Below are 27,298 nucleotides of genomic sequence, written 5' to 3'. Positions count from 1 at the left end.
GCTTGAAAAGTGATAGGCGAAATCAAACGTGGTTTAAAGTGCCAGAGCCTAAAGGCAGGCAGTGTTCATTAATGTAGTGGTCATTTCTTCTAGGCAAGAAGAGCCCCCGAGTTCATTGAGAGGAATATCAATGGCCGTAAGAAATGGCCTTAAATGAAGCAGATGTAAAATATTCACTGCTTAAAAATCATGTTATTGGGAAGGAAGAATAAATCAGCATAATAAGACGATACTGCAAACACATGAGAGCTCTCATAGGAGTCCCACTCATCAGGTTGACAGCAGAGAAAGTTTGTGCACCGATATACAGTGTTTATAATCTATACACCACCATCCAAAGTCAGTTTTTTCTGTAATAGTTAAAATAGACCACCATCCAAAGTCTGTTTTTTCCTGTAATAGTTAAAACAACTTTATGAAGAAGTTCTTTAAACTAAATTTATTCAATGTAAGATAACATGATGGTCATTTCTTAATTTTCAAATGTACTATTCATCCATCTATCCATCCATCTCTCACGCCGGGCATCCACGCCAATCGCCGCCTCTCAATTTTGCAACAAACTTCACAATGGCAAAATAAATTCCATGAAATTTCAAAGTAATTCATGTCATTTCTTTCAGTGGAGAATGAAAAGTTAAATTGTATTTTGGTCTCAGGAAGGAAGTGTAGTGGGAAGGTCTGCAGTACAAAATGGGTGTCCTTTCAATAAATCAAAATTGATTTGTGATTTTGATTTTGGATTCAATGAAAAGATTATAATCGAAGAAAAATGATTAATGTGCCAAATGGCACGCTTTGCTTGTAAGTATCCCGAATGCACCGTACCTGCTAATTTATATTACACCGTGTAGAAAACGCTTTGTTACAACTCCATCTGATATGAAATGCGCTATAAAAAAATGTTATTGTATTGTGTTGCTTGTGCAGCAAAGGTGTGATGTGTGTGAGTCTCCCGTCCCTGAGCGCACTTTAAGATGTTAAATGACCTCCCAGTTGGCGTTTGCTATAAAATTAAGCACAAAACAAAAAACATTGCACACATTGTATCACCTGTGCTAATGCTGAAGTCCATGATTGTAGAATCCCATTGACATGCAAACGAGAAAAATCAGCATCGACTTCTGGAAGGGGTGTTCCTTCAAATAACAGACTGTTCGCCCATTAAGTCCCCCAAATTATGAAAATATAAAATAAATATGCTACAGCGATGAGGGAATGTGTGCAAAGCAGTAATGTAGCAAAAGTGTGGATGCAGCTGAATGCAAATGGAAGATGCTTGAATGTCGCATGAGATTTACAAGGTCATTTTCTACTTGACAAACACATTACAGTCTTCAAGAATAAAGAAGTTATGATGGTAGTATTGTGTAGTTGCGTTTTGGTACTTGCATTAATACCAAGTATTGAAATCAATGAATAATTGTTTTTATTAATTGTAATAAAAAATAATCCTGATGATTATTTTGTCTATTATCGCCCAGCAACCGTGCTTCCATTTATGAGTTTACGTTCAAGGCTTCACTCTTCCACTGCCGCCGCCACTGTTCGAACCTTTGGGACATTAAAACAATGACTCTGTCAGATAGACCACAATACCTAAAAACGTCAAGTCTAAAAAAGGCTACTTTTCCAGATATTTTTGTTCCTAGGGCAATTTTCCTCCGATCGTTTTTAAAAATGTTCCAACCCAAACAGCCGGTAGCATGTCCACGTCAAATGTGACCCGTGTCAATCAGCAGACATTTCCAGCAACACTATGCTGACACCCATAATACACCCTTGGTCAGGAAATCTATTACTGACTTCAAATGGAATCTTCTTGATGATTTCCTGATGTCTGCTTTAAACTATCTAGTTCTACCCCCCCACCCGCGACCTCTGGATTTTTGTGCCAGCAGTGCCTTCTTGATTTGTTTTGTGAACACTGCTACCAATACACACTAATGCCAAATTCAACTTCAATCTTTTTTTTAACTTCACCTATTGCTAATACTTCTACTTTAAAATAAATAACCTTAATCACATCCCAGTATTTTGTTGCCCAAGTCAGATTTTTTCTCTGCTAGAATTGGGCCTTTTCCTACTGAATAGTATTTTTTTTTTTCACATTGAGAATGACCTGCAAAAGATGTTGATGAAATATGGGCGGTTACATTTTCACATATTTGAGACAGAGATGAAAAATAGGACATCAGAACCGTAAGAGAACTTCTATCATTTAGCTGCATGTGTCTTTCATACAGATACCAGGTAATTTCTGTTACTGTAAGCTGTGCCACACGGCGCCTCTGCATCCTTAATCACGCATAAAATATCCTTTTTGTTTGCAATGGCCCTACACACAAGTGGCATCCTGGGTCCGTTAAGACTCGTTATACATTTAATATAGAACAGGACACAAAAATTGCCTTTACCTATGGGCAGAGTGAAAGGAGCTTTTGAGTTTATTCAGCAAAACTTTAATTACCATATTCCTTCCATTCCCTTCCTTTCTTTCTTTTTTAAAACAATGAGCTGATTTTATTTGGACCACTTATCAAGACAAGTCTAGCAGGATAAATTGATCGCTGTGTTAATACTTGGTTCTGTGAACACAGAATGTGGCATGATTGTAGAGTGACCACATTAATTGTCAGGCATTTAGTCATTTTCATGGCTGGCATGCTACATTGACTTCAGATATATCTTTATTAGAGAACCATGAGGATTTCTCTATTGAAGATTTTGATTACCATTGCCTTAGTTGACTGGGATGGATAGGTGTGTTATTTTTGGTTTGATCCTGAGATGTGTCAAGTTGAAAATGAGACAATGTGTTTCCATGGTCCACCCAGAATAGGAAGGAAGAGGGGCACTTGATCCATGCCCACTCGTGACCCACCCACGCCCTTAATAGAGAAATGGGCCAATGTAGGATCCACTTCACTGACACTTTCCACATTTTGTTTTTTGTTCCGGAAGGTTTTACATGCTAATATGGGAACAAACAACAAACAGTTTCCCCTTGTATTTTTTTGTGTTGTGAAGAAAACATTGTGTCTACTGTTTTGCCTTTTTGCGACCAAAACATTTTTTAACATATTTTTACACACGTAAACAGTTGAGAATGTAAATTCTTGAAAGCTTTTTCAGTCGTCAAGGTTTCATCTTGGCAACAATTTGACAGTTTCATTTCCATTGTGAGGTTGAAACTTTTGAGTTTTACTACGACAAGAACACAGAGAGTTTCAATATTTTTGGGAGATGTGGAGTTATGGGGGGATTTCATGCAGTGTGTCCCAACAAAAAAAAGAGTTGAGGTTTCGTGATATTTTGTGCAGACTTTGATTATATTGGTGCTATTGTAATAATGTTTTTCATAAATTTTGAGTTTTTTTAAAGAAAAATCAAATGTTTCCATAACAATATCCCAAAATCGACACAGACACATTAAATTACAGAAATTAATTTAAATTTGAGTTTTACTTTGCAAGACTACTGTACCATTAAGTTTTGGCCTTTTTTTAAGTTCTTTTTCACACACGCAAGAATTACCAGATTTTTTTTTTCTTGTTTATTTTTCGTATTCCTTTTCAAATACTCACTTGCTTGTGTTGAATTCACTCGTTTAGTTGGCTATGTGAAGAATTTAAAAGGAAGCAGACTGCTTTCGCTGCTTGAGTCAGTGGCTTTGTTGTGGTGAAAACAGGTACACAGGTCCAAACCCCCACCCCGTCCCCACCCCTCATGTTGTGCTTGTAGACATGCACAACAGGAGCGCCACACACAGCTCGGACCTACCTGACAAATCCTGCTTTCGATTTGTGTTACTTTTGTTGATGGAAATATGTTTTTGATTTATTCATTGTTGTGGATTTTGGTCTGTGTACCCGAGGCATCCAGTGTAGGAAAATGTGTCATTCTATGTCCAAAATGATTGTTAGTGAGTGACAGAAGGTAGCTACGGGTTAATTCCAATAGTATACCACAAAATGTAGAGGCTTTCAGCTTAGAATCTTTTTTATGTGGGGTGCCAGGAGGGGCTGTGAGGGGGGCTTTTGGCCTATATAATACTTTCATGGTTTTGGCAGTCAGATTTTCAAGAAACTTCCTGGTGTGTCAGGATCAATCAGACCTAAGCCAGTCTTAATTAAAGGCTCGGGGCCGGGCAGAAGTCGAGGGCAAGCGGCATCCCCGTTGGTCGAAAGAATGAAGTGGCTGTCATTACACTATAGGGAGCATCAACTTTTTTGACTTTTTTGAATTCCTTTTAAAAATTCTTCTTGGGCCCAAATTGACCATATCTTAGGGGGTTGACATGCTTTTTAGAATTAATTAAAAACATACAAATGCCTCTTTTTTTGGTCCCCGAATTTAGATTACAGATGTCATTTTCATATGTGACCACTTGGGGGCACAGGCAACTTAGGGAGCGAGTGCAACAATGATCTAGAGGGGTGTCAGTGTTCAGTGTTTCTGTGATGGTGGTCCGTTTAATTAAACAGACCATGATCCAAAAAAACACAGTTATGACACATCATGGCTCACAGGAGATAAAATAAGAGCAAAATCAAATCAAATAAAATGACACAGATGTCCCCTCTTTTCTCCTCTCTTGCTTTTCTCTAGTTATAGTTCCAAATCTGAACATCAGATGCACTGCGCCTTTAGTAAGTTTCAGTCTCCCAAGTGGATCTTTATGCACGCCCATCTGCCCGACTTTTTCCGGGGTTCGAGTCTGCGGTATGAGGGCATGTTTAGTTGGGCGAGGAGGTAAAGCAATCTGCAGGACACATCAGATCGTAGGCCAAATATCCTGACGGTCTGATCTACCATCTGACCTGTCTCAGCTGCAGCCACATCCAAGGCTCATCACTGCAGCCCAGGCTGGCCAGACTTCTGTTCTGACATTGTTGCTTTCACCACCTCAAATGTTCTTATTCATTTTCTCATCCGGTAGACCAACCGTTATGGTAGAATCAACAAAGCCACCCGCTCTCATTTTCCAGGTTTGTGTAAAGTACTGCTGATAAGCCAAATTCTGAATCAGTTCTGCAGATTGAGATTTTTTTTTTAGGTTGGTTAATTTGGTCTCAGCAGGGTGTCTGCAGATCCTAATAACATGTTTAAATTTGACGTTCCAAAATGAAGGCCTTAATAATCCATAAAATGACACTTAATCCTTAAATCTGACGTGCAATGATCTTTAATGCAACAGACACAATTAAACATACTGCAAACTGCTATTATTTCTTTGGGAAACTTTGTATAGGATAGGTTTTATTTACATAATTAGAATGTACAGGTAAATATTTCTATTATGTTTCGTTGTTTTGCATTTTCAGTGTTTTCAAACTACAAAAAAACAGGGTTGTCAAAATTATAACTAATTTTTTTGCATAATTTAAATTTAACTCTGAATTATTGGGAGTTACAGCTCAGGAGAGTTTTATGTTGTAGTTTTGCAGCTGTTTTCTTTTTTTCCCTAGGTCCTTTAGACACCACCCGGTTGAGCTCAGATACTGTATTATGAGGTGATTGATGGAATGTGTACGGTTATTTGGTCACATGAGAATGATTGATTTCGCCTCCTGGCATCTTTTTTGTACGACATTATTCACACCATGACTCGCATCCACTCATGTCCAGAGACGGATATGAAATGTACAAACATAATCACTGCTAAACAATTTATTTTTCACTGATTAATAAACATTAATATGACCCAAGTTAGCAGCCATTATTATTTTCCTTGTATATGTTTTGCTTTCTAAGTATCTTTGACTTAAGGTTTGATACCGTTTGTTTGAGAGGTTGCTTAAAAGGAAGCGCTGATCAATCTGGCCCATCTGTCTCTCTCCGTCATTACAGATTACCGTAGTAGTGGAGAAAGGACTCCACCCTCTCATCTGCCTCCTTTCGATCCTACTCTGTAATCCTGATGCTGGAAACGGACCCACAGTCTTGTGTCAGCGTCACGTGCTGCATGTGCTGTCTATGCCACCACTCCCCCGTTTTCCGGTTTAGCACCTTTGAAACGTCTTGTGCTGATGGGGATGATAAACAGTGCACTGACCGCACTGATGCGACTAAATTCTTGACTGTCATGCTGACGAGAGCAGTGATCTCACTGACACTCGAGAGAGAGCCTTCTTTGAGGTTACATTCAACTTTGTTTTGAAAAGCTGATCATGGAAAAATGTAATATTAAATGATTGTTGCTGATGGGTTACCAAATAATTCTGTAGTGCAGTATTTAATGGTTGTTGCTGCTCGGTTCCAAAAATCCTTGGAAGTGATGCTTTTATGCATATTTTCCCAACATGAAAATTCCCGGACAAGGGTTTCTCTGCCTGTCATGATCTGCAAGTGTTTCAGCTGTCCCCGTTATCGCAGGGATGTGACGATGTTAATACAGAAGAGTGCACTGTCTGATCTGTACAGCAGACAGTTTGGAAGGCAGGTCAAAGCCATTCTTTCAGAACCATCTTCTTTACCTGGAGTTTCAGCGTTTGCTTTTGGTTTTTCAGGTATACTGTAGATTGAAATTACTTACGAGTTCATTGTTTACATTACAAATACAAACCCCAATTACAATAAAGTTGGGGCGTTGTACAAAACATATAATAACTCAGTGCAATGAATTGAAAATCCTTTTCAATGTATTTGAATACAATATAACGACAAAGTGTGTATTGTTCAAATGATTTTTTTTGTTGTTGTTGCAAATGTTCACTCATTTTCAACTTCATGCCTGAAAAACATTCTAAAATGGCTCACCTTTCCAAATAAGCTTATGGGAACTGAGGACATTAATTGTTGAAGCTTTGTGAAGAACCTGTTCACCTGTGCATTGTTCGAAACAGGTGTTTTTTGAACGTTCCTCAACTTTGGCAGTTTTTTGTTGCCCCGTCCCAAATTTTTTGTAACATCTTGCAGGCATAAAATTCAAAATTAGCAAATATTTGCAATTAAACTATACTGTTCAGCAGTTTGAACATTTAAATATCTTTTTGTAGTGCAGTCAATTGAAAGTGGGTTGAAAAGGATTTGGAAATCATTGTCTTCTGTCACGGCATCACTTCCAGTCTTGAAGTGAGCTGTGCCACTTTGTTTGTCCTGCTTGAGATTTAAACCCGTACAGGGATAAATGGGGGTCAAGTAGTCATCTTGAGCAAACAGGGACACGGTGACAGCGTTTGTTGCAACAAGCGTTCCACGAGAACCAGGCTGTCCTTCCTGCCGACATTCAACCCCGCCTTTGCGCAACCACAGCGAACCCCCTCACCCCTCCAGCCCAGGGGCTGTGAACCCGCAAAGGCAGCATAATGAAGCCATATAAGCCTGTTATTTGCTGCTTTACGGCTCGTTTTATGAAGGTGAGTGGACAAGCAGCTCAGAGAATGGTTCCTGTCACTTTACAGACAGCATTACCAAGAGAAAAGGAGAGTTTGGGAGGGAGGACAGGGCAGGCTGCAGAATGGGCCAGGGCCTTTATGTCAGTTCTGCTATGGCTTTGATGGGTAGCGGCCTGGCTGCAGGCTATCACTGCTACATTTTATTTGACGTCTCCCCCCTTTTGTTTGGGGGTTGGAGGTGCGGGGGTATGACCTATGTACTTATTCCCACCTCTTCTTCACTAATCAATTACCACATTGATCCATTAATCAGACCGGGGGGTAGCCAGTGAAAGGCCCCATGGGTAGGGCTGAAAAACTGTGGGATAGGCCTTGGGCTATCGTGAAGGAGTTATTTCACTTGTGGTTGCACTGTTCGGCAGTTGACTTAGCCCCGGCTGCAATGCATGACTGCCTATTAACCACAATTTTTATGACCGTGTATAAGACATTCAATTTCTTGCTAAATATCTTGAAATTGCCATTCATTATAAAAGTATGTGCGCGTGTGGGTGTGTGTGTGTGTGTGTGTGTGTGTGTGTGTTGGGGTGGGCTTACATCAGATGTGTTTAGCCGACAACGATCTAATAATATTGGTAGTGAGCTTTTTTTTTCATTTTTCAAAAATTTTACGTGAAAATACTCTTGTTTCATAAATACAAAAACAATTGAAAACATCATAGAATACATATTAGTTAAAATATGCAAACTGCCCTTTTAAATAAGGATATTTTGGACGACAATCAGTTTTTGATTATGGAAAAAATAAGATTTTTTTTTCAAATGTTTGCATGTTCAGGGCCCATTTTCAGTAGATGGCGTTTTTTGTCTCCAAAATAGAGTTGTGGTTTTATTTTAACAGGTGAAATGTTTCACAGTCACACAGCAGATTTGTTGAAGATACGAAATCATTTTCACAGATCAGCATTTATGGGATTTGGCTTCAAACAATATCATAACATTAGCAGTTGTAGTCTCTTAAATGCTGGTATCATCTACACAAATTATCATATTGGTTGTATTTTTTTTTTTTTTATTTCTACCTTAAATGCCTCTTAGATTGGTCACTCATGAGGATATCATTTTTTGTTGACGAAAACCTACAGTATATTGTATTAGGCACTTTCAAAAACATTTGAGGCAAAACTTTTGTTTTCAGTTGCTAAAATGCTGTATAATATGTGATTGGTGTTTTTTTTATTTATTTCTTTAATTTTGTTATCGAGCCCATGGGAAAATAAAGTCCAAATGTTCTTTTTCTAAAAGCCAACAGAGTCAATCACAAAACATGGAGGCATGTTCAGTGAGAGCAAACATGTTTTTATTTGTCTGTCAGTTACCATGGCATTCCATGGCAGTAGGATAATTATTTGTGGGGTACAAACAGAAACGGATCTGACGGTCAACAGATTAAAAAAGAAGGGGAAGCTGCGGGAGCGGAAGTCACCACACTCTGATTTGGTTTTGGTGTATCCTTACTAAAGCCATCCCCCTGGTGTGCCTCTGCCATCGCCAAGTGATTTGACAGAACCGGGGAATATTTTGGAAAAGAAGCTAAAGGGAGAAAAGCTGTTCTGGTTGTTCCAGCCCACCCCCCTTTCAGTCTGATCAGGGTCCAGCCGCCACTCCGCCAGCGCTTGTGTGTTTAGTGAATTGAAAAGACACTTCTGGTGTGGATTTTTCAATTCTTCAACGTGTCATCGGCCAGGAGTGCTATTGTCCCGCCGCCCTTTCTTTAGACTCCTTCTGCTGAGACAAGTCGTGTCATCCCCTCATGATCAGCACTTTTGTTGCCATTGTTTTTGCTGCTACCTCAGAAGTCCATCTTGTCTTTTATATAGCTGCCTTTCATGCATAAGGGAACAGTTGTGGCCTGTTGTGGGGCTGTTCCACTGCATTTCCACCAGTGGGGTTTCCTTTCAATGCCTTCAAAGTAGTACAATGGGACTCAGAAGGCCTGAATGGCCAATGCAGAGGGCACAATCCTACAGAGGCCGCTCATTTTGTTTTGCCAGAGTCAATAAAAATGCTAAGTTAAAAGCTAACCCCCTTATGTCCTCCCCAAATGGAACGACTTATTTGACCTCTTTTAAGCCTCCCTCTCAATTGACTTTTAATGATAAATTCATTTAAACTGTCAACAAAAGTGTTTTACTCTGCACTTTGCCAGTGTATGTGTTTTATTTGCTGTCCAATGAAAGGCATGTGTGAACAAATTTGGGGTGTTTAAATGCAGAAAATATAAATTGGGAATTGTCATTTTCATATAAATTGAACTATATTTCATATTCTACTTCTTCTGTCTTTTTTATGAGAGGGTGACGAATATATATTTATTCAATAAACTATCTGAAAACAGTCCAATGTAAATGGCCCCTAAAATTTGTAGCTCATTTCAAATGTCCATGGCGAGGAAGTTGTTTCTCTCAAACAGTTATCGTGAAATTGAACAACCAAAAAATTTTTTTTTTTCCATCTTGAAGGGTTCCTTTCATTTTATACCTTCATATTTTGTGAGTTTTATTTTGTGCAAAAACAAAAGTGGTCCTTTTTATCAACTAAATAGATATTTCGGGAAATAAGAAAATGCTTCCCATAAGACAGATTGCTACTCTTGTTTGTCATATTGCTCATGTATTTTCTATTCAAAAGTTTGCCTTTCTAGAGACCTCGATAAAGATGTCTCCATCCTTCAATGGGTGAGCGGGATTAAACTCGTTTTATACGGGAGGGATGACAAAAGTCCACAGTCGTTCGCCCGGCATTGCGGTGGAGACCTTGCATAAAAAGCATTGTGCGCCGATTTGTGAGCTTTGAGGAAAGCTGGGGGTCTTTGAGAAGGATTACAGGTAGAACAGGCATTGGCTACCCGAGATAACTGTCATGACTTCATCCTCATTGTGTAGATTAAGGCATAAAACCCAAACTAATGAGACTCGAAAGGGGGGAGGACATGGGGGGTGGGAGTTGGGTATTGTTCATGATGAGGGGCGATCAGTTGTTTTAAATCAACATTATTGCAGAGTATTTGCTGAATGATGATTGTAATTTGGGGGAAGGAATCAAATATTAGGGTCCCCAATTTTTTTGCCCCCTGCATGAATTTAGCTTGAAAGTGCTGACAATAGATTACCCGTTACAAAATGTTTGGAGATCTTTTTTTTTTTTTGTCCGATCAATTTCAATTTACAAGAACCTGCTAAATAGACAAGCGTAATGTGCATGCCAGGTCAGTAGTTTATATGCCTTCTGAATATCCTTTACAATCATGGAGTAGGTTGGGAGCGACGTAAACAGAGGACACAAAAAATGTCTTAGGTAGAAGGTTGAATTTGTATTTATTTTTTAAGCATACTTGTATATTAAGTGTTCTAATCTAGAGGCAGTTTAGGGAGGGTTTCCCGCTGAGAAGAATTATTTTCTCCATTTATTTGCGTGTTTTATAAGTGCTTGACAGGTTGACCTGAAACTAGGAAAATATTGCTAGATTATTTCAGACAGCTTTTTTTTGTCCACCACCCGTGGACATTTTTCCACATCTGAATATTATGATTGATATGAACGCGTGATTTCCTCTCCCTGAAATTGAGTCTATAGTCCTTAGAACCAGCGACATTAGAATGTAGTCTGCATATGCGTGACTCAGTGATTATTGTGTGTGTGGGGGGGGGTGAGGAACCCAAATCATTAATTTTGTACATTTACCACACAGCATCTACCTGCACCTCCATGCTGGAGGTAATTGTGTGCATCTACATATTGAGTAGCAAGGCTGTTGTCATTCTCTGTTTTGGAGTGCAGCCACTGTTATCTGCCATCATTCATGTGCTACAATGAATATTACCACCTGAATTAGGCCATTATGCTGCCAGTTGGAGGCCTGTGGAGTTACAGGAAATGCTTATCATTTTATTGTGATAATGAAACAACTGCTGCAGGCTAATTAATTAAACACAAGGGTGACACATAAAAAGGAAAAGCAACATAAAATTGTAAGTTGTCGGAGCGTATTCAACACGCCATGGGATATTCATTCTCTCTTAATGTCATTATTCTGGCTCTGTCTATGTGTTACTGCTGTTTTGCTTTGTTCCTCTTAACCACTTAACAAAAAGGATGAACACAGTGTTTCCAAAAGATATACACTAATTTCACCCTTGGAACAAAACATGGGCCCACATTTCCTGTCCTTGCCGTGTTTTCAGTGCCATTTGGCCTGTGTCTGCTGCCATGGCCACCGCCGCCGTTCTTGCTAATGAGAACCAGCACCATATAAACCCACAAACACACACTCGCTTCTGATCTCAGACCAGTAAATGCAGCCGCTGAGGCCATGTCCCACCTCTTTACAGATGCTTATATACCCACAAAGCCTCGTGTTATCATAACCTTTCATGTAAAAACCGGAAAAATGACAGGAAGGGAAATACATTGTTAATGTAATCCCATATGGCATATTGGCGGCTGTTTTTAAAATGCAAGAAAGGAACAGGTCATCAGCCTAATGGAGGCTATTGTAACATAAAGTTACAAAAAGAAAAGAAAATACTCTGTTTATGTAATACATCTTGCTAGAAAATACAAACAGATGCAGGATTTTGTCCATAATCCAAATACTGTTGAATACAGTAATGCGTAAAATTGATCATTCCTAACATTAGTGTAAAAATATGTCACCACTCTTATTAAAACCCTCCAGAACACTAACTTCACTTCTCAAATCATAATCTGAAGTAATAATAATAATCTGTCCCTTTAATCTTCCTTTACCGAGTCAAGTACCCATGGACTGCCATTCCACAAACAGAAACACGCTCAGCCTGTCTTGCATTTGTAATCTGCCAATACACTACTTCATACCGAATGTGAATTATCTTGACGGACCGCTAGTTTTGTGCGTGTTCGCCGTGTTTGTGACTTCACTTCAAACCGACAAGAGCAGTAGCACTTGACCTCCGTTAAAAAAATAAAATAAATAATAAAAATTCACACACCAGTCAGTCTAATTACCGATGGCGTTTGTGTTGGCAGCTAAATGCAATCAAGGTTGACACTTTTTTTTTGCCCTTTTATTGGCTAGCAGGCATTATTATTTTTTTCTGGAACAAACAGCCTTTGACAACTATTTTATTCGCAGAGATGGGCACTTTACCCTATTTTGCTGGTCCCTCGTCCATCCGCGAACTGGGCACCCTTCCATTATCGTCCGTTCGTCCTTATTCATAAAATGATCGTCCTGTGTCCTCGTACGTCTTAGTCCTATTCGTCCGATTAAAACACTTCCATCCTTGCATTTTACAAAGTCTGTACTTGATGAGAGCCTAATCGCAGAGGTTTCATAATTCATAAATATTATTTGAAGCTCATTGGCGGGTAATTTCCTACTCACATCTACTAACTGAAATTTTCGTTCTACAAAACACTCCTGATTAAAAGCCACGATAGCTAAATTTAGCCATAAAAACGGATTTGTACATACACTAGCCACTTTTGACGAATAGCCACAAGTCTCCATTTTATTAAATAAGTTTTTATCTATATTTTAAACACCGGGAGATGCTATTTTTCCCCAAACGATGCCGAACGCAGTTATTGTCACAGAGCGTACCAAAACCTTTCTCAAACTCTTGTTGTAATGCAAGGCAAATTCACAGGTTGCACTGTCGAGAGGGCTGTATTTATTGCACTTCATCCCTTTGCTCAATTTAAAGCTTCTTCACAGATCCGCGCACATCGCTTCAGTGCTTTTGCTGACTTCGAAATCACTCTATTTCTCTCTCTCTTTTTCTCTCTCTCTCTCTCTCTCTTGCTCTCTCCCTCGTTATCTCTCTCTCACTCTCTCTCCCTTTCTCTCTCTCTCACTATCTCACTCGCTCTCTTCCTGACTCTGTCTCTGTCTCTCTCAAGGGCCAGTACATGCAACAGCGTTGCAAAATTAATTTATGCTCCGACTGCAAATATTTGAAATCAATTCTTTTTTTTTTAAAAAAAAAAACAAAAAAAAACCTCCATCTCCAAATTGGGCATCTGGAAAGACAGACCATTTTCCCATGTCTGTTGACTTAAGTGTACAGTATTTTCCATCCGTTAAATCTGAAATCTGTTAAATAAGAGTCTGTCAAGTTGAGGTTCTACTCTATATTCTTTATTTATTCAATCGTTTTTTGGAGGGTTTTTTTTTTATCAGCTGCCAAAAAGACAATGGAAAAGCCTACAGTATTGCATCACGTATTTGGGATTTATTGATCGTGAGAAATTTCAGGCTGATTACGCTGATGAGCTGTGATACTATCAAACATTGCACGAATGTGCATAACAACACCATCTGCAAGTTGTTAGATCGTTGTAAAAATGCTTTTCTAAGCACCGCCTTTAACGCCCACTGAAATGCATTGCAAAGATTTATTTTTTTTTGTACCTGATAAGCGATTAATATGCGTGTTCCATGAAAAATTGGGGCAATATGGGGTAAAGAAACTATCCAAATAAATGTTTAAAAAAGAAAACACTGAAACAAATGTGGAGGGGGGGAATCAGAATTTCTGAGAGTGATTATGACATTCGCAAGCTTGTCCGTTTTTTTTTTGTTTCTTTTTATTCATCTATAGTCACTAAGAATACTATTTTATACTATAAATTTAAAAAATGTATATTAGCTAAAGTAATCTTTGGTGGTATAAAACTGAGCCTTAATTGCTCACGGGAGTCATATTTAGTAAATGACAGGTCTTGATTTCAATGGTTCTCTCCTCGTATTCTAACATTTGACTTCCTTAAACCGGTTACAGATTTAATTTGTTCGGTAACCACATTTCCAAACGGAAATGTTCCCAACCCGAGGTAAGGTAATGTTTCACATTAAAATAAATGGAAATGCAATTAATCTTTTCAAGCCGCAAAAACATGTTATTTACCTTATTTTGATCATTTGCCACTTAAAAATAAATCCTGTGCAATGTCGAAATGGTTAAAAGCACAATTTAGGGAGATCATATAGCAGAGTGTTTACAATTTAAAAAATCACTGCGTAGTGTTTTAATCTTTTGCGGTGTAGTAATTTTTACATTCACTATGGTTACCGATTTCCCAAAATGTGCCGCACAGCTTTGCATTACATTGTAGGATGTGCGGGTCATTTTAAGCAAAGCAAAAAGGAATTTGAAGCATTAAGCCAATGATGATTATGCAGCGTGAGTCTGTTCGCCAACCAAAAATAGTGTGCCTCCCAATTGTTCATAAGCTCAATAGGTTTCCAACCTCTATCCCATTTTGATTTTGCCGCATTGATTTGGGTTTCAATTAGCAGTTAAAATGGACTGTGTTTCACAGACTAAAATGGTATTTGTATGAACTACTTAGGGGGGATTTTGTGGACGTGGGGCATATGATCATAAATGTTTATGCTCATAGCATCTCATTTCTGGTGCTTTTATCAAACGTGGCCTTGCCGGAGGTCTGTGCTCCACTTCATGACTCTACTCCAACCGGCATCCCCGCCAACTCGCCCAAGCGCTGTGCAGTGTGGCTACATTAGCATATGAGTGGCTGAGTGTTTGGGTGAGTTTGTCTTTGACAAAAGAAAACTAAATCCCAGGTCATTGCCTATATCCCCTCCACTTCAATGAACAGCTGAAGGGCAAACAGGACCAAAAAACAAAAAAAAAACATTTACAAACTTTCACTGTAGTTGCTATGTTTACCATTGAAGCAGTTTATATTATGAAGATGAATGCAACATCAACCTTTAATTATTCAACGTCCTCAACCCTGCAATCATACACTATAAGGTCTTTTAATTTATGCCACAACTATGTGAATTAATGTGCATTCATGTGCTTATGTTCTGCATATCTATTGGTGTCAACAGGGAGGGTGTCTGGCTCAGGTTGTGTACCAAAGGATGGCGTCACCACCATGACACTGCAGGTGCTTCTCTGCCCTACGTACCCCGCAGAGCCGTGCTCTACTGCCCCGGCAATGATGAGCGAAAGCTGAGGAAGCTGGCCACGTTGGATGTTGACTGCGCCGTCCTGGACTGCGAGGATGGTGTTGCCCTCACCAAAAAGGTAGTGATCCCAAATTACTTTATGTGATAGTTAGTGGAATTACCCCTAAAGCTAATTAGCCGATTTCCACAGTGTTGGCAACCTGTTACTCTGGCATGCATCATTCACAGATCACACACAATTGTCGTATCAAATGTGTAACAGGAGCTCTACGTATTTTTTATTTATACATATAGAGAGAGATTTTTTTTTATTCTTTTATTTATTTATTTATTTTTTACACAAGTCAGTGAAAGTGTAATATTCCGACGCTGTAACCCACATAACAACATCAGCACCGGCATCTGGTGTGCTGTAGTAAAAGCTTGTTTACAATCCAACAGAGTGGGAGAAGTGTGTCTTAGTTAATAAATGTTACATGCTGGTCCCAACACAGCGGAAATACCCTGTCACAAAATCATCGTCACCTCTCTTATGGTTCTGATACTACCACTGAAGTTGGCCTGTCTTTGTTTAGCAGAACAGAAAAAAGGTGGGAAAAGGCGACAGTCAGGCAGTGTAAAATGAACTCTTTTGACTCAGAGTAGGCTAAAATTTTCTACCCAGTTGATCAAAGGAGATTTTTATTTTAGTTTTTTAAGTGAACGTTTTAGTACTGTTGTTTAGAAGAAGAAAAAGAAACCGACTTAATAATTGATATTGAATCGAAATGATAATATTAAGTCCTTTTCGCACTGCACTCACCAACATGCAGTAAGCTGTCGATGACCCCATTCATTGTGTATGTGCTGCCAAAGTGTGAGGATAGAACGGCGTGTCATGTCAAGGTGGCTGCGCTCCGCACCACAACATGCGCTCAAATTAAAAAAAAAAAAAAAAAAAAAGGAATTGGTCAAGGTGACATGAGAAGGTGCACCCAATAGGAGATTGACTGAGTAATCCCAAAGTGGTGTTTAGTAGAAACAAATTGACATCTCATCAATGTCCAATAAAGTCCTAATTTAAAATTTTAACTTTGTCTTTGATGTTGTTTTGGATTATTTTGGGGGGAGATACTGTACATGCTTCTTATCAAACTGATGCTCGTCCCATTGGTGGTAGAATAAAAATTATTGACATGTACACATCCCTCCAACTAAAAACATTATCTCCATAAGAGTGAGACTTGGGACAAGGAAAAATCTTTGGATAAAGGGTCCAAAATAGGACGTCTTTCTTTCCTTTTGTTTGATGCTATTCTTAATATCTTGATGCATCGATCCTAATAAAAAAATCGGTCTTATGCGCAAATTGGGTTTGAGTAATGGTTTTGTTTTTGACCACCTGAATTTGAAATCTTTATCCGATAGGTGCTTTCACACGTAATCCCTTAAAGGCGAACTACCTAAGTAAGATGTTTAAAACGAGCACGTTTCTCCCTATTATGGTGGTATAAAGGCAGCAGTGCCCCCCTCCCAGACCTCTTTTAAAACAAGGTGACTACATCCCACTGGGCAAGCAGCGGGAAAGCAGCAGATGCAGCAGGTTAAAAGCATTCTCCTTCCGCCCATGCCACCTCCCCATTGGCCCTCCTGAACTGTCCGTAAAATTGTGATTGGAGAGCGGGATAAAGAGTGAGCTTGAATACAAAAAAAAACAGTGAGCTGTAACAAAGGTTTTTAAGTCATGATAATAAAGATGATTGAGATGGCTGCGGGCCGTTCCTGTAGTTTGACAAAGACAATAAGATGATGACCCGCGTGACTGACAGCTCAGAGCTGTGACCCCGTGATGATGTCATAGCTTTGGTCCACAGGAATGCAGCCATTCAGGCTCAAGGAGGAATTCCCAGGTTCTGACTCCGCATGTAAGTCCATCCCAAAGAGTTTCCTGTCAACCAACTTCTTTCACATCAAAGCAGCCACAATAGTATGTTAACCTGGGCAGTGACAAGTCATATTACTGTATCAACAATTCACCCTTTTTAGAACAAGGCCTGTTGATAATGGCAAAGTCATGTATTATTTAATATTAATTCCCAGTAGTTTTAAGTTGAAAAGTCGGCATCCAAACCTTTCCAGAAGGCACACGGGATTACGAGGTGCACTGTTGATTTATTTATTTTATTTTTTTTTTTTTTTCGGGGGCGATTAACGGATTTAAAGTATGCCTTACTGTCCGAAAAGTACATCATAAATATACCTTTTAATGTATTCTTTCTCCCACCTTCACCTTTAAAACTTGCTGAGCGCCCACATTAAATGTTTGCCACTTTGACTCCCAAAATGTCCGCCCTTCGTCTTAGCAATAGCGCCGGCTGCTTCGGAAGCGTGTATGAGAAACGGACCAAGGGTCAAAGCCACGGAGAGCTTGCTAACTGTCAGCATGGACCCATAGGGGAAAGGAGGGAGGGACGATAAGGCTGACTGCTCTAATACTCTTACACATATCATCATATCTGTATGATCAGTGGGGTGGAGGAAGAGGGGGAGCTGAAACCCTGGAGCGGAACTGACGGCTACACCTGTCCTCTGTCCTCACCTTTTCCTCGCCATCTTTTTTGCCCCCCTCTTGTACTCGTCCCTCCGCTGCAGGTTCCTCGGGTTAAGATGGTTGCCTCCTGGTCTCTTCGTTGCCCTATGGTCCACTTTTCCCCTCCCTGGCGTGTGTCTCTCTGTCTCCTTTCCCCACATGGGTTCCTCCATCCTCCACCCCCTGCTCCCCTCAGCCTTCCTTGCCTTAGAGATTCTCTCCTAATCCTTGGAAATTTGGAACTAATGAACTAACTGCTGAGCCACTGCTACGGACCTTGCTCCCAAACTATACTGTACTTCACACTCGATTTCCTCTCCAGATGGCACGGTCGCTCAGCAGACACGGTGGGAGGGAGGGGTAGGCACCTCACTCACTCTCATGAGCCTGCTTGGGCAGACACATGCGCGCACACGCAGACGCATTTACCAGACAAGAACACAAACACTGTTGACCTGAACTACTTGGATGCAAGGCTACTTTTCCTGTAGTCTTCTTTTTCCGCATTGTGTGGATTTCTTACGTCATTGAATGCTTCTGAAGCTTGCCACAGCAGGGTTAAAGCAGAAACAGCTTGATGCTTAACTTTCCGATGGTCTGTGATTGTGTAAATGCAAAATTGTGATTGCGTAAAAGCAAATTTCAAAATATTCCTGTGAGCCGTTATGAAAATACAAAATACTACACTACAAGCATAGTTGGTGTGTGCATGTGCGTGTTCATTTGTAAACGGATGGTTTTCCTTCCGCTGGTTTTCCCATGAGCCAGTGAAGCAGAGAAAGACCGGAGATTAGATGTTCAATGCATGAGAGCGGAGATTAGATGTTCAATGCATGACATTATTACGCGCTATTACCTTTTTGCTGTTGGCGGTGCAGTCGCGATATGAACTACGGCCTATGCATGAACTGGTGTCTGACACCAGAGATTTTCAATTTTACATAAATTATGCAGCCAACTGTCAACTGCTACATGACCTCGGTTAAGCGTTGGCGTGTTATTCCTGCGGACACTGAAAGATCTGCTCTGCCTTGAAGTGGTCTCGAATGACTAAACTCTTGACAAGCTCCTGGGAAATATTGATTTAGTCTGTTGGCATCTGTTAGTCTGGAATACTGAATATCTCATATTAAGCGTTTTACGTATTTGGGTGTTTTTACCTCCACAGGTGTTATAGACTCACAAATGGGGAGTGAGCCTCCCATCAAGTAACTGATCAATTCCTTGCTTGACCACCAAGTTACTTTTCAGGGTTAGGAAATCTAGGGACTAGTTGGAACTCTGTGTCTACATTACATTGTTGGCGACTTGGGGGAAAAAAAGACTAACTTAGTTAGCTCCTTACCTTTTGGTAGTCTTCATTGATTGCAGACTTAAGCAAAAGAGCGGCATGATATTCCATCCTGTTATGCTCTTACACGTAATTTTTTTACTGGCATTGGTGTCGCCCCTTTAACACACCTACTTTGCTTTTGAGGAGTGATGTTGGCTCAAGAAGAAGTGAAAATATGACTGGACATTGGGTGTTCTTGCATAGATGTGGAAGCATGGTTAAACTAAAGTGTTAAAAAAGCGAGCCCCACTTACTGTATGTATCCTTTAAATAACATGATAGGATTCAAAATGTTGTGTCAAAATAGATAGGATTGTAGAAATATCTGCTCATATTACTTGATGAAAATAGTGATTTAACAATCTAATGAGCATGGAAATTGCTTGAAAAGTAACGTGTCAGCAGAATTAATTTGAAAGTATCTTGACTGTTGACCTCAGTGCCAGTTGATAATCCAGGACTATGGATGTCACTGATTCCAACATTGGGAGTGAACATTTGGATGTTTTCAAAGATGCTAGTTGTAGAAGGGGGGGTTGTATGTTTATTGAGTTTGAAGTTGATCAAATACAGGTGACAGAAGGTACAGGGGTCTCTTGAGAGTGTTCCCCTCAAAATCCCAACTGAATGTGCCAAGAATAAATGTGAATTAAAAAAAAATGGATGCCCATTCAAAACCAGACCAAGTGAGCTTGTGAACCATAATGAACCTGTGATCTAGATGATCAGATAATTGCTTGTGTGGAAATGAGTGCACCTGCCTTACAGGGAGAACAGCTTGCATGGCTGAACTTGCAGGTGCAGTGGTCATGAAGCGTGAATGCATTTTTGGTATATGGAAACGGTAACAAACTAATCGAGACAAATTTATGGTTTTGAAATGACAAGAGCAAAGAGCTATGGCTGGAAAAGCAGGAAGGCAATAAAAAAAATAAATAAATAAAAATGAAAGTGCTATTTAGAAGACCAAGCAAAAGGGTGCTATCTTTAAGAAGCTCTAGTCAAGATTTTGGGGTCACGAAAAGTTCATGGGTTTCATATAGAGAAAATTGCTGCAATAATTTGGAGATAGTGGTTATTGTCTGTAGTCTGTAAGGGATACAAGTATCCCAGGTTTAAGAACATCTGCTTGGGAAAGTCTTAAAATTTTGAGTTGGACATTTCTTGTTGGATTTAGCAACGGTGGAATCATGACTGTGAGAGAGCGGAGACGCTAGAGTCTTCCAGAGTTTGCTTAAGGCAGAAATTCCCAGTCGAGTTAAGAGAAAGGAAGAAGATCCTGCTTATTGAACTTTAACTCCATGTTCATTTTCCATTCGGATGTGATGTCAACAAGGCGGCAGCCATGCTGAGTCAAGTGTACACTGGACTCGGCGGGATCCCGAGTTTCCGGATGCACGTTAAGGAGCTGCTTGTTCTCTCACGTTCAGAGACCCTGCCTTCACTGGCTGACTAGTTGCCCACCTGCCTTCCCTGCATGTCAGCTTCTAATGATGAAGATGATGGAGGAATCAAAGAAGAGATGGAGCTGATGTTGGGGAGAGAGCTCCGTGGGACACCAGGTGATATGGAGAGGGAGCTTTGAAACAACTTGTTGGACGGCTGTCTATTAATGTAAAAATCCTTTGTTTCAAAGGGTTTTATTCAAGCCTTGAGTAGCACAGCCCATAGGGGTCAAGGTGTCTTGTAGAATAACATTCATTACTTAAAAAAAAAAAAAAAAAGCTCAGTGAGCTGAACATCTCTGACATTCTTGGCATCATGGTCCTAGGAACAGCATCATGGTTTCTGGAACGGCTTGACAAGAGAAGTTCAGCAATGATTTTTTTATTCAGTTTCTAGTTACAGTGATACCGTTCTGCTCTTCTCAGACTAGTTGATACAACAATATTTAAAGCCATTTGATTTGTAGATGGCGGTTGATTTGGTCCGGTGATCAATGTCAGACAGTAGTTCACGTGAATCAATTTTCCACGGCCGCCACGAACAGCAGCTATCCTGGTAGGTTTATGAAACGTGAATTACGGCCTTGTAAATAACCCTTTCCGTTTTAAATTACAAAGATGAAGCCTGCGGTCTTTATTGGCTCATGTGCATGATGGTAAAACGGTGCAATGAGAGGTTCCAACATCACTCTGTTAGTCATGTGTTGACGCCACCCCAAGATGACCAACATTGACCCTTTTATATTTCTCTGCAGTTACTCTTTGATGCAACAGATTGTAACATAATAGAAAGGGATATGAGTCGGAGTTTCAGAGCAAAACATTTCTATGCCAATGGTCAAGCCACCTTTATCCAAACAACCTGAGCCAAATGATCAAGTTTGAGCGTCCCCCGAAAGTTTCATAGTCGACAAAATGTGAACTTATTGACAGGCTATCTCTGCCAACCGGGGATCCTTGCTCTATTCACTTTCATCACTGTTTTATTTTTATACATTTTAATGTTTACAACTGACTGTTTTGTAGTAGCAGATGCTGTCAATGTTTTAAGAAGTTGCTATTGAGACCTTTACCCATCAAGCTAACGTAAAAGGACATTTGAATGACCTTAACATTGGCACTTAAATAGGTTTGCATGTAAAAATTACACCTGTACTAAAATGGATGCATGGATCTTTATCCTCCCCCGGGGAGGTCGACTCCACAGCCTAGTGTTGCCGCATTGGAACGTATCATTTTGGCTGTTATGTTGTAGGTTAGAAATAGAAATAGAAATAGAAATCCCTTTATTGTCATTGTACTCAAGTGTGCAACGAGATTAGAGGGCTCCCCTCTCCAGTGCAATACAACAATAATACAGACAAATATATAAATTAGATAAATAAATAAGACTGAATAGGGCATATAGAAACACATCACAATGCTGTTTTGCAAGGTTAGGGTGGTCTCGTGTGTGTGTGAGAGTTCAGTATGGAGATGGCTCTCGGAAAGAAACTGTTTCTCAGTCTATTGGTCCTTGATTTGATGCATCTGTAGCGCCTGCCAGAGGGCAACAGGTCGAACAGGTGTGAGTTTGGGTGGGTATTGTCTTTGACGATGTTGAGAGCCCTTCTGAGGCACCGGGCGGTGTAGATGTCCGAGAGCGAGGGGAGAGGGCAGCCAATAATCCTTTGCGCTGTTTTGACTGTCCTCTGGAGCCTCACTCTGTCCGCCTCAGTGCAGCCGCTGTACCAGGTGGAGACACAGTACGTCAGCAGGCTCTCGATTGAAAAACTGGGGCCATTCCTCATCCGAATAAAGGTGCACGTCTACATGTGAGCTCCTCCCAGCATGCACCTATATACCTCTGCTCACGTCCACAGTTCCTCATTCTCATACAAATCAGCCACGGAGAGGTTAATCCTTTTGATATGTTGATGTGGTAGGGATGTCCACATGTATTTTGGTGTCCATTGCTCACCGTTTTTGGACGTTATAAGCAATGAAAGTCCAATGATTTTCAATGGAGTGTTTGTAATGAATGACTCAAGCAAAACATGGATAGAGCAGAGGGGGGGGGGGGGTTGAAGCCATATTCCTTATTAAAAGTAGGCATTTCAAGTCATCACTTATTTCCTAATTTATCCAAAATGAATAAATAAAAAATATATACTAATTTAAGTTTATTGATAAAAAAAATATATAAACTGTGCTTGTTAGTGAAAAATGGGCCATCTTGGCTCTCTCGCCCTTGAACTAATCACGCCAACCTTTTTGCTTATCCTATTTGATTGAAGCTTTCAAAAAATCTGAGTCATGCACACTCATTTTAGAAAACGTTTCCCCTCATACAATGAGTAGCATTATTGCAAACCCAAAATGATCCATCAACCGCTCCAGTCTCTGATCAAACCTGACAACCTAGAAGCTTCCGTTTCCTCATGTTGTTTAACTCAGACCACATTTCTCCCAGATAACGAAAGCTCTCTCCTCTCAGTAACAGGACGTCATTCCCATCATTCCAATACCTCTTTTTTCCATCCTCCGCCATCTGTTTTAAATAAAGTGGCATATGTTTTGTTACTGGTAGAATTCGGAACTGCAGGTCCTCATTTTTATTTTATTTTTTCCTCCATCTATTGTCCTCGCTGCTCTTCATGCTCTGTTTTAGCACAATATTTCTCTTTAAAAGAACAAAGTACAATGTGTTTTATTGTTTTGTGCCCAAATGTGCCGTTGTTGCTACTCGAAATGATTTATAAGTTACAACACCACATGTCCTAATTTCACATTTTTTCCGCTGTTCTAGACAGAGGCCAGGGAAAACATTCCCAAGATGTTGGCTGAACTGAACCTGGGCCGGACAGAGAAGTGTGTGCGGGTCAACTCTGTGTCCAGTGGTTTAGCTGAGGCTGACCTTCAGGTTGTCCTACAGGGTGAAATTCTCCCACCTGCCCTTATGCTGCCTAAAGTGGAGGACACTCAAGACGTTAAGTGGGTAAGTTCTTAAATTGTTTCACCTTGGAGTTCTTTATTGTTGGTGCAGCCATAAAAATCGTAGTTGCGGTGTTTGTTTCGAAGTTCAGTACAGAACTGGTTGACACATAACGTGTGTACGGTAGTTGTACAATACAATACATCTTCATTTATATAGCACTTTCACAACTGCTGCAGCTTTTACAAAGCTCTTCACAGAATATATAATGTAAAAATATTAAGAATGCTACAACGGAACACAGAACAATGAAAAGTAAGTTGTTATAAGTATGACATTATTAACCTGATTTCATTTAGTTGTTGGGCTACACACTTTACAAGACTGCTTCCTACCCTTTCTGTTAATTTTGTTAACTTCCTTAGTCCTTAGTTTTTACTTTAATAAATGTTTTTTTGTTTTTCCTAAATGTATTTTTTTCATAGCTTAATGCTTTTATTTTATTTTTTTTTTTATACTTGCCAGCTATCGTAGTTGTATAATTGTTCATTGAATACCTGTTTAATGTGGATGCTGATGTGCGGCATGCGTTTCAGCCACTTTTTTGCATGTTCCTTAATTTCTTCGTAAGTGTGAGTTAGGGATGGACATGATAATAAGTGGTGCTCTGATCGATCGTCACCCGATCGTGGTCAGCTGATTTACGTGGAAGGGTACTTGCCGGTCACAAAAAACTATAACCCGCAGCTCGTACATTGCTGCCTGCAGCCAACAAGAGACCAGCCTATGTGCAGTGTAGCTTTCCCTCCACTTCTCCGTAACAATGCATGGACGCTCAGCAAACCAAATCAAACCAGTGTCGGCTGATCTCACTCATGGGTAATCGGTATCCGAATCTGCAGCATAAAACCCTGATTAGAACTCCCGTTAAAGATAATTGAATACCAATAATCTACCTTTAGTAATGATGTCAATTGTGATTAATGGCATTTTTCTTCCATTGTGGGAACAGGAATGGATGACTTGCAGGTAGTGATCATCCCAAAAAAATAATAACACAATATTTATGCGTCAATTTTCCCACAATCAATCATTGAAATTTGGTCACATTATAAAACGTGTTTATAATGTGACACAACCACATGTGACGTATTTCAACAAAACAAAACTCTGTGCATACAAAGAACATAAGCTTAAAAACCCTGTGATATTCCTTCCCATGTCCCCTGGGTCCATGAAATGTAGTGGTATCCTTACACAAACTCAAGTAGTAAGATGAAACCGCGGGCATCTTCAAAGCAATCATAACATGCTTTTCCATTTCACAGTAAAAGTGGGAATTGATCCCTGTGGCAAGATTGTGGATGGACCATAGTGTTTTTCTTGGCTGCTGCTCAAGAGGCAGACATTTGTGCGGATTTGCTTCATAAGCGTAATGGAGCCCACAACTGCGCCTTTACCTTAGCTCACTCAAGACTACTTTGTAGCCGGAACATGTCGTGGATAAAAATGTATTTAATCAAACCTGAAGTTTGCCCATTCATAATAGAGCAACAGTGTAACCTTTAAGGTGAAAGACAATCCGGTCCAAGACACTCGTCGAACTAGAGTATGTTTTTGTTGTAGGAATTGAAATAACTTGTGTCAGGGTTTCAGTGTCGCCGGCATAAAATATATACCCGTATTATCATCTGTCAGGCAAATTTTTAAGAAACAATTACAATTTGGTTTGGCAAATTGTTTAGTCATATTTGTCTTACGCTATATAGCTAGCTTTGAAGAAAGTAATGAAAAATTGTGTCAGAAAAAATAAAATCCATCACAAATTTTGGTAATCCTAATTGAACATAGACAGGAAAACCTTACTAAGATTTTAAGTTTGACCTATTAAAGCTTGTGTAATATGGATTTTTCATACGTAGCAGTTTATAGCTATGACGTTTCCTAACCTAAATTGATAAATATGACTAAATATATTACTATATTGCTTATTATTAGTAGTAGTAGTCGTAGTAGAAGTAGTGGTAGTAGGAGGACTTGTTGTATGAATAGACAAGGACAGATTTGAAATGTTTAGCTGCATCTCTGAGTCTGCGGATTTTTGAAAAAAAAAATCATTATTGGATACCTGGACTTTCTTCATTTTAATCTAAGTCATCATCTTTTTCATATTAAGCCTTATTTGTACTTTAAATATTTCGATCCAAAACACAAAGTTTTATCCGTGCTCTGTTTTTCCAAAAGACAGTGCGTGATTGTTTGGTTAGTGCATTTAAAGGAGAAGAAGAGTGATTTGTTTATTGACATGACTTGTGATTAATGTGTTACTACATCAGCAGGTGCACACGCGTGTTGTTGGGGGTGCGTCCTATTCTATCACCTAAACTTTTCTTTCTTCCATTGTGGTCTTCTTGGCCTTTTCAGCTGCTTTTGCATGCGCATTGAGGCATCTTGTGTTGCAAGCTTGTGTCTGATTCTCTCCACTCTTGTAAGGCAGGCGCAGTAAATCCCCTCCCCACCCATGACGCACCCCCTCACTTGTTTATTTTTCTCCTCTTTTTTTCTTTTTTTTATTGATATTAGCACAGGAGCCTCTAGACTGATTTGTCGCTAAAAGATGGACTCGCTTGTTTCCTTTTGTGTGGAAAATCTTTAGCGGGGGCCTTCCTCCTCTCAGCCGCACCCCCACAGCCCCTTTTGTGACTGACGGGCCTTATTGGGCTGTAACAGGCGTAACCCCCCTCCCCTCAACGCTACCCTCTTTTTTTTTTTTTTTTTTGTCTGCGGGACAATTCTCACACAGATTCGGAGCCGTGCGGCATTCTTTGCCCCGCCACACTATTTGGTGTAGCCAAAAGAATGGCGCCCCCGTCCCGCTCCTCCTCCTCCCGTAACCTCCCCTTATCCCTTTCTCCGCTTCCCCTCTGTGAAATGAACACTTCAGCAGGCAGGAAACATTTAATCTGGCCTCCTTTTGAAGCAAAATTAATTGAAACTTGTCCCGCTATCGCTTCCTTTCTCTTGCTCTTTGCTGAATTGTCAGAGGGCCTGCTTGGAAGAGGCGTTGTCCCCCTGCACTTTTCTTTTTTTTAAATAAAATAATCTTTGGGGTTTTTTTTTGTTGTTTTTTTTACCCAGCCCAATTGAGTCTCAATTAAAGGGCCTTAGTTGTGAGAGCCATTGACATCTAATGGCTGCTGTACATAAGAGAAGCACAATGAAAGCACCTCTTATGGCGTGTAAATCAGCCTCTCCAAGTGCATAATAGCTAAAGACGAGAATACGGGGACAGAAACATGTAATCAGAGACGCTTGGAAGCTCTTAAATGAAGTGTTTTTTTTCTTCTCTCCAACAATGTCCGTTGTTGTGTGTGATATCAGCGCCATTGCCCCACAATGGCCGCCATCTATCTATCTTGTTTCTTCTGTCACAAAAATAGATTTATCTTACACCCTCATTTCACACTCTCAGACGCAACACACACACACGCACTTCCCCTCCGCCCGCCCCATGCCCGACTAAGCCCCCAGCGTTCACGTTGCTATGGTAGCCAGGCTCCCACCGGGTTGTGACCTCAGATGATTACAGTACAAAGCCTGTTGGGGTCTTGGAAAGGAAAAAAGACCCTTTTGAAGATGAAAAGTCTTTGATGGGTTTGTATTTATGCAAATCTCTTCAGATATGATTTATCCCGGCTGTGATTGAATGG

General features: G+C 40.0%; 1 protein-coding gene across 1 annotated transcript in view; it reads left to right on the top strand.

Moving 5' to 3' along the window:
- clybl (citrate lyase beta like) overlaps positions 1-27,298 on the top strand; it is a 53,497-nt gene that overhangs the window by 12,883 nt on the left and 13,316 nt on the right. Inside the window, exons 2-3 of the mRNA XM_088315877.1 lie at positions 15,247-15,445; positions 23,463-23,651. Of these exons, the coding sequence (XP_088172003.1) occupies positions 15,247-15,445; positions 23,463-23,651 (388 nt within the window). The remainder of the gene's footprint in view (positions 1-15,246; positions 15,446-23,462; positions 23,652-27,298) is intronic.

Source organism: Idiotropiscis lumnitzeri, chromosome 14 (assembly GCF_059441095.1).
Source record: "Idiotropiscis lumnitzeri isolate Australia: NSW breed Sydney's pygmy pipehorse chromosome 14, RoL_Ilum_1.0, whole genome shotgun sequence".
Classification (NCBI taxonomy): Eukaryota; Metazoa; Chordata; class Actinopteri; order Syngnathiformes; family Syngnathidae; genus Idiotropiscis; species Idiotropiscis lumnitzeri.
This window is presented reverse-complemented; position numbering and strand designations above follow the sequence as displayed.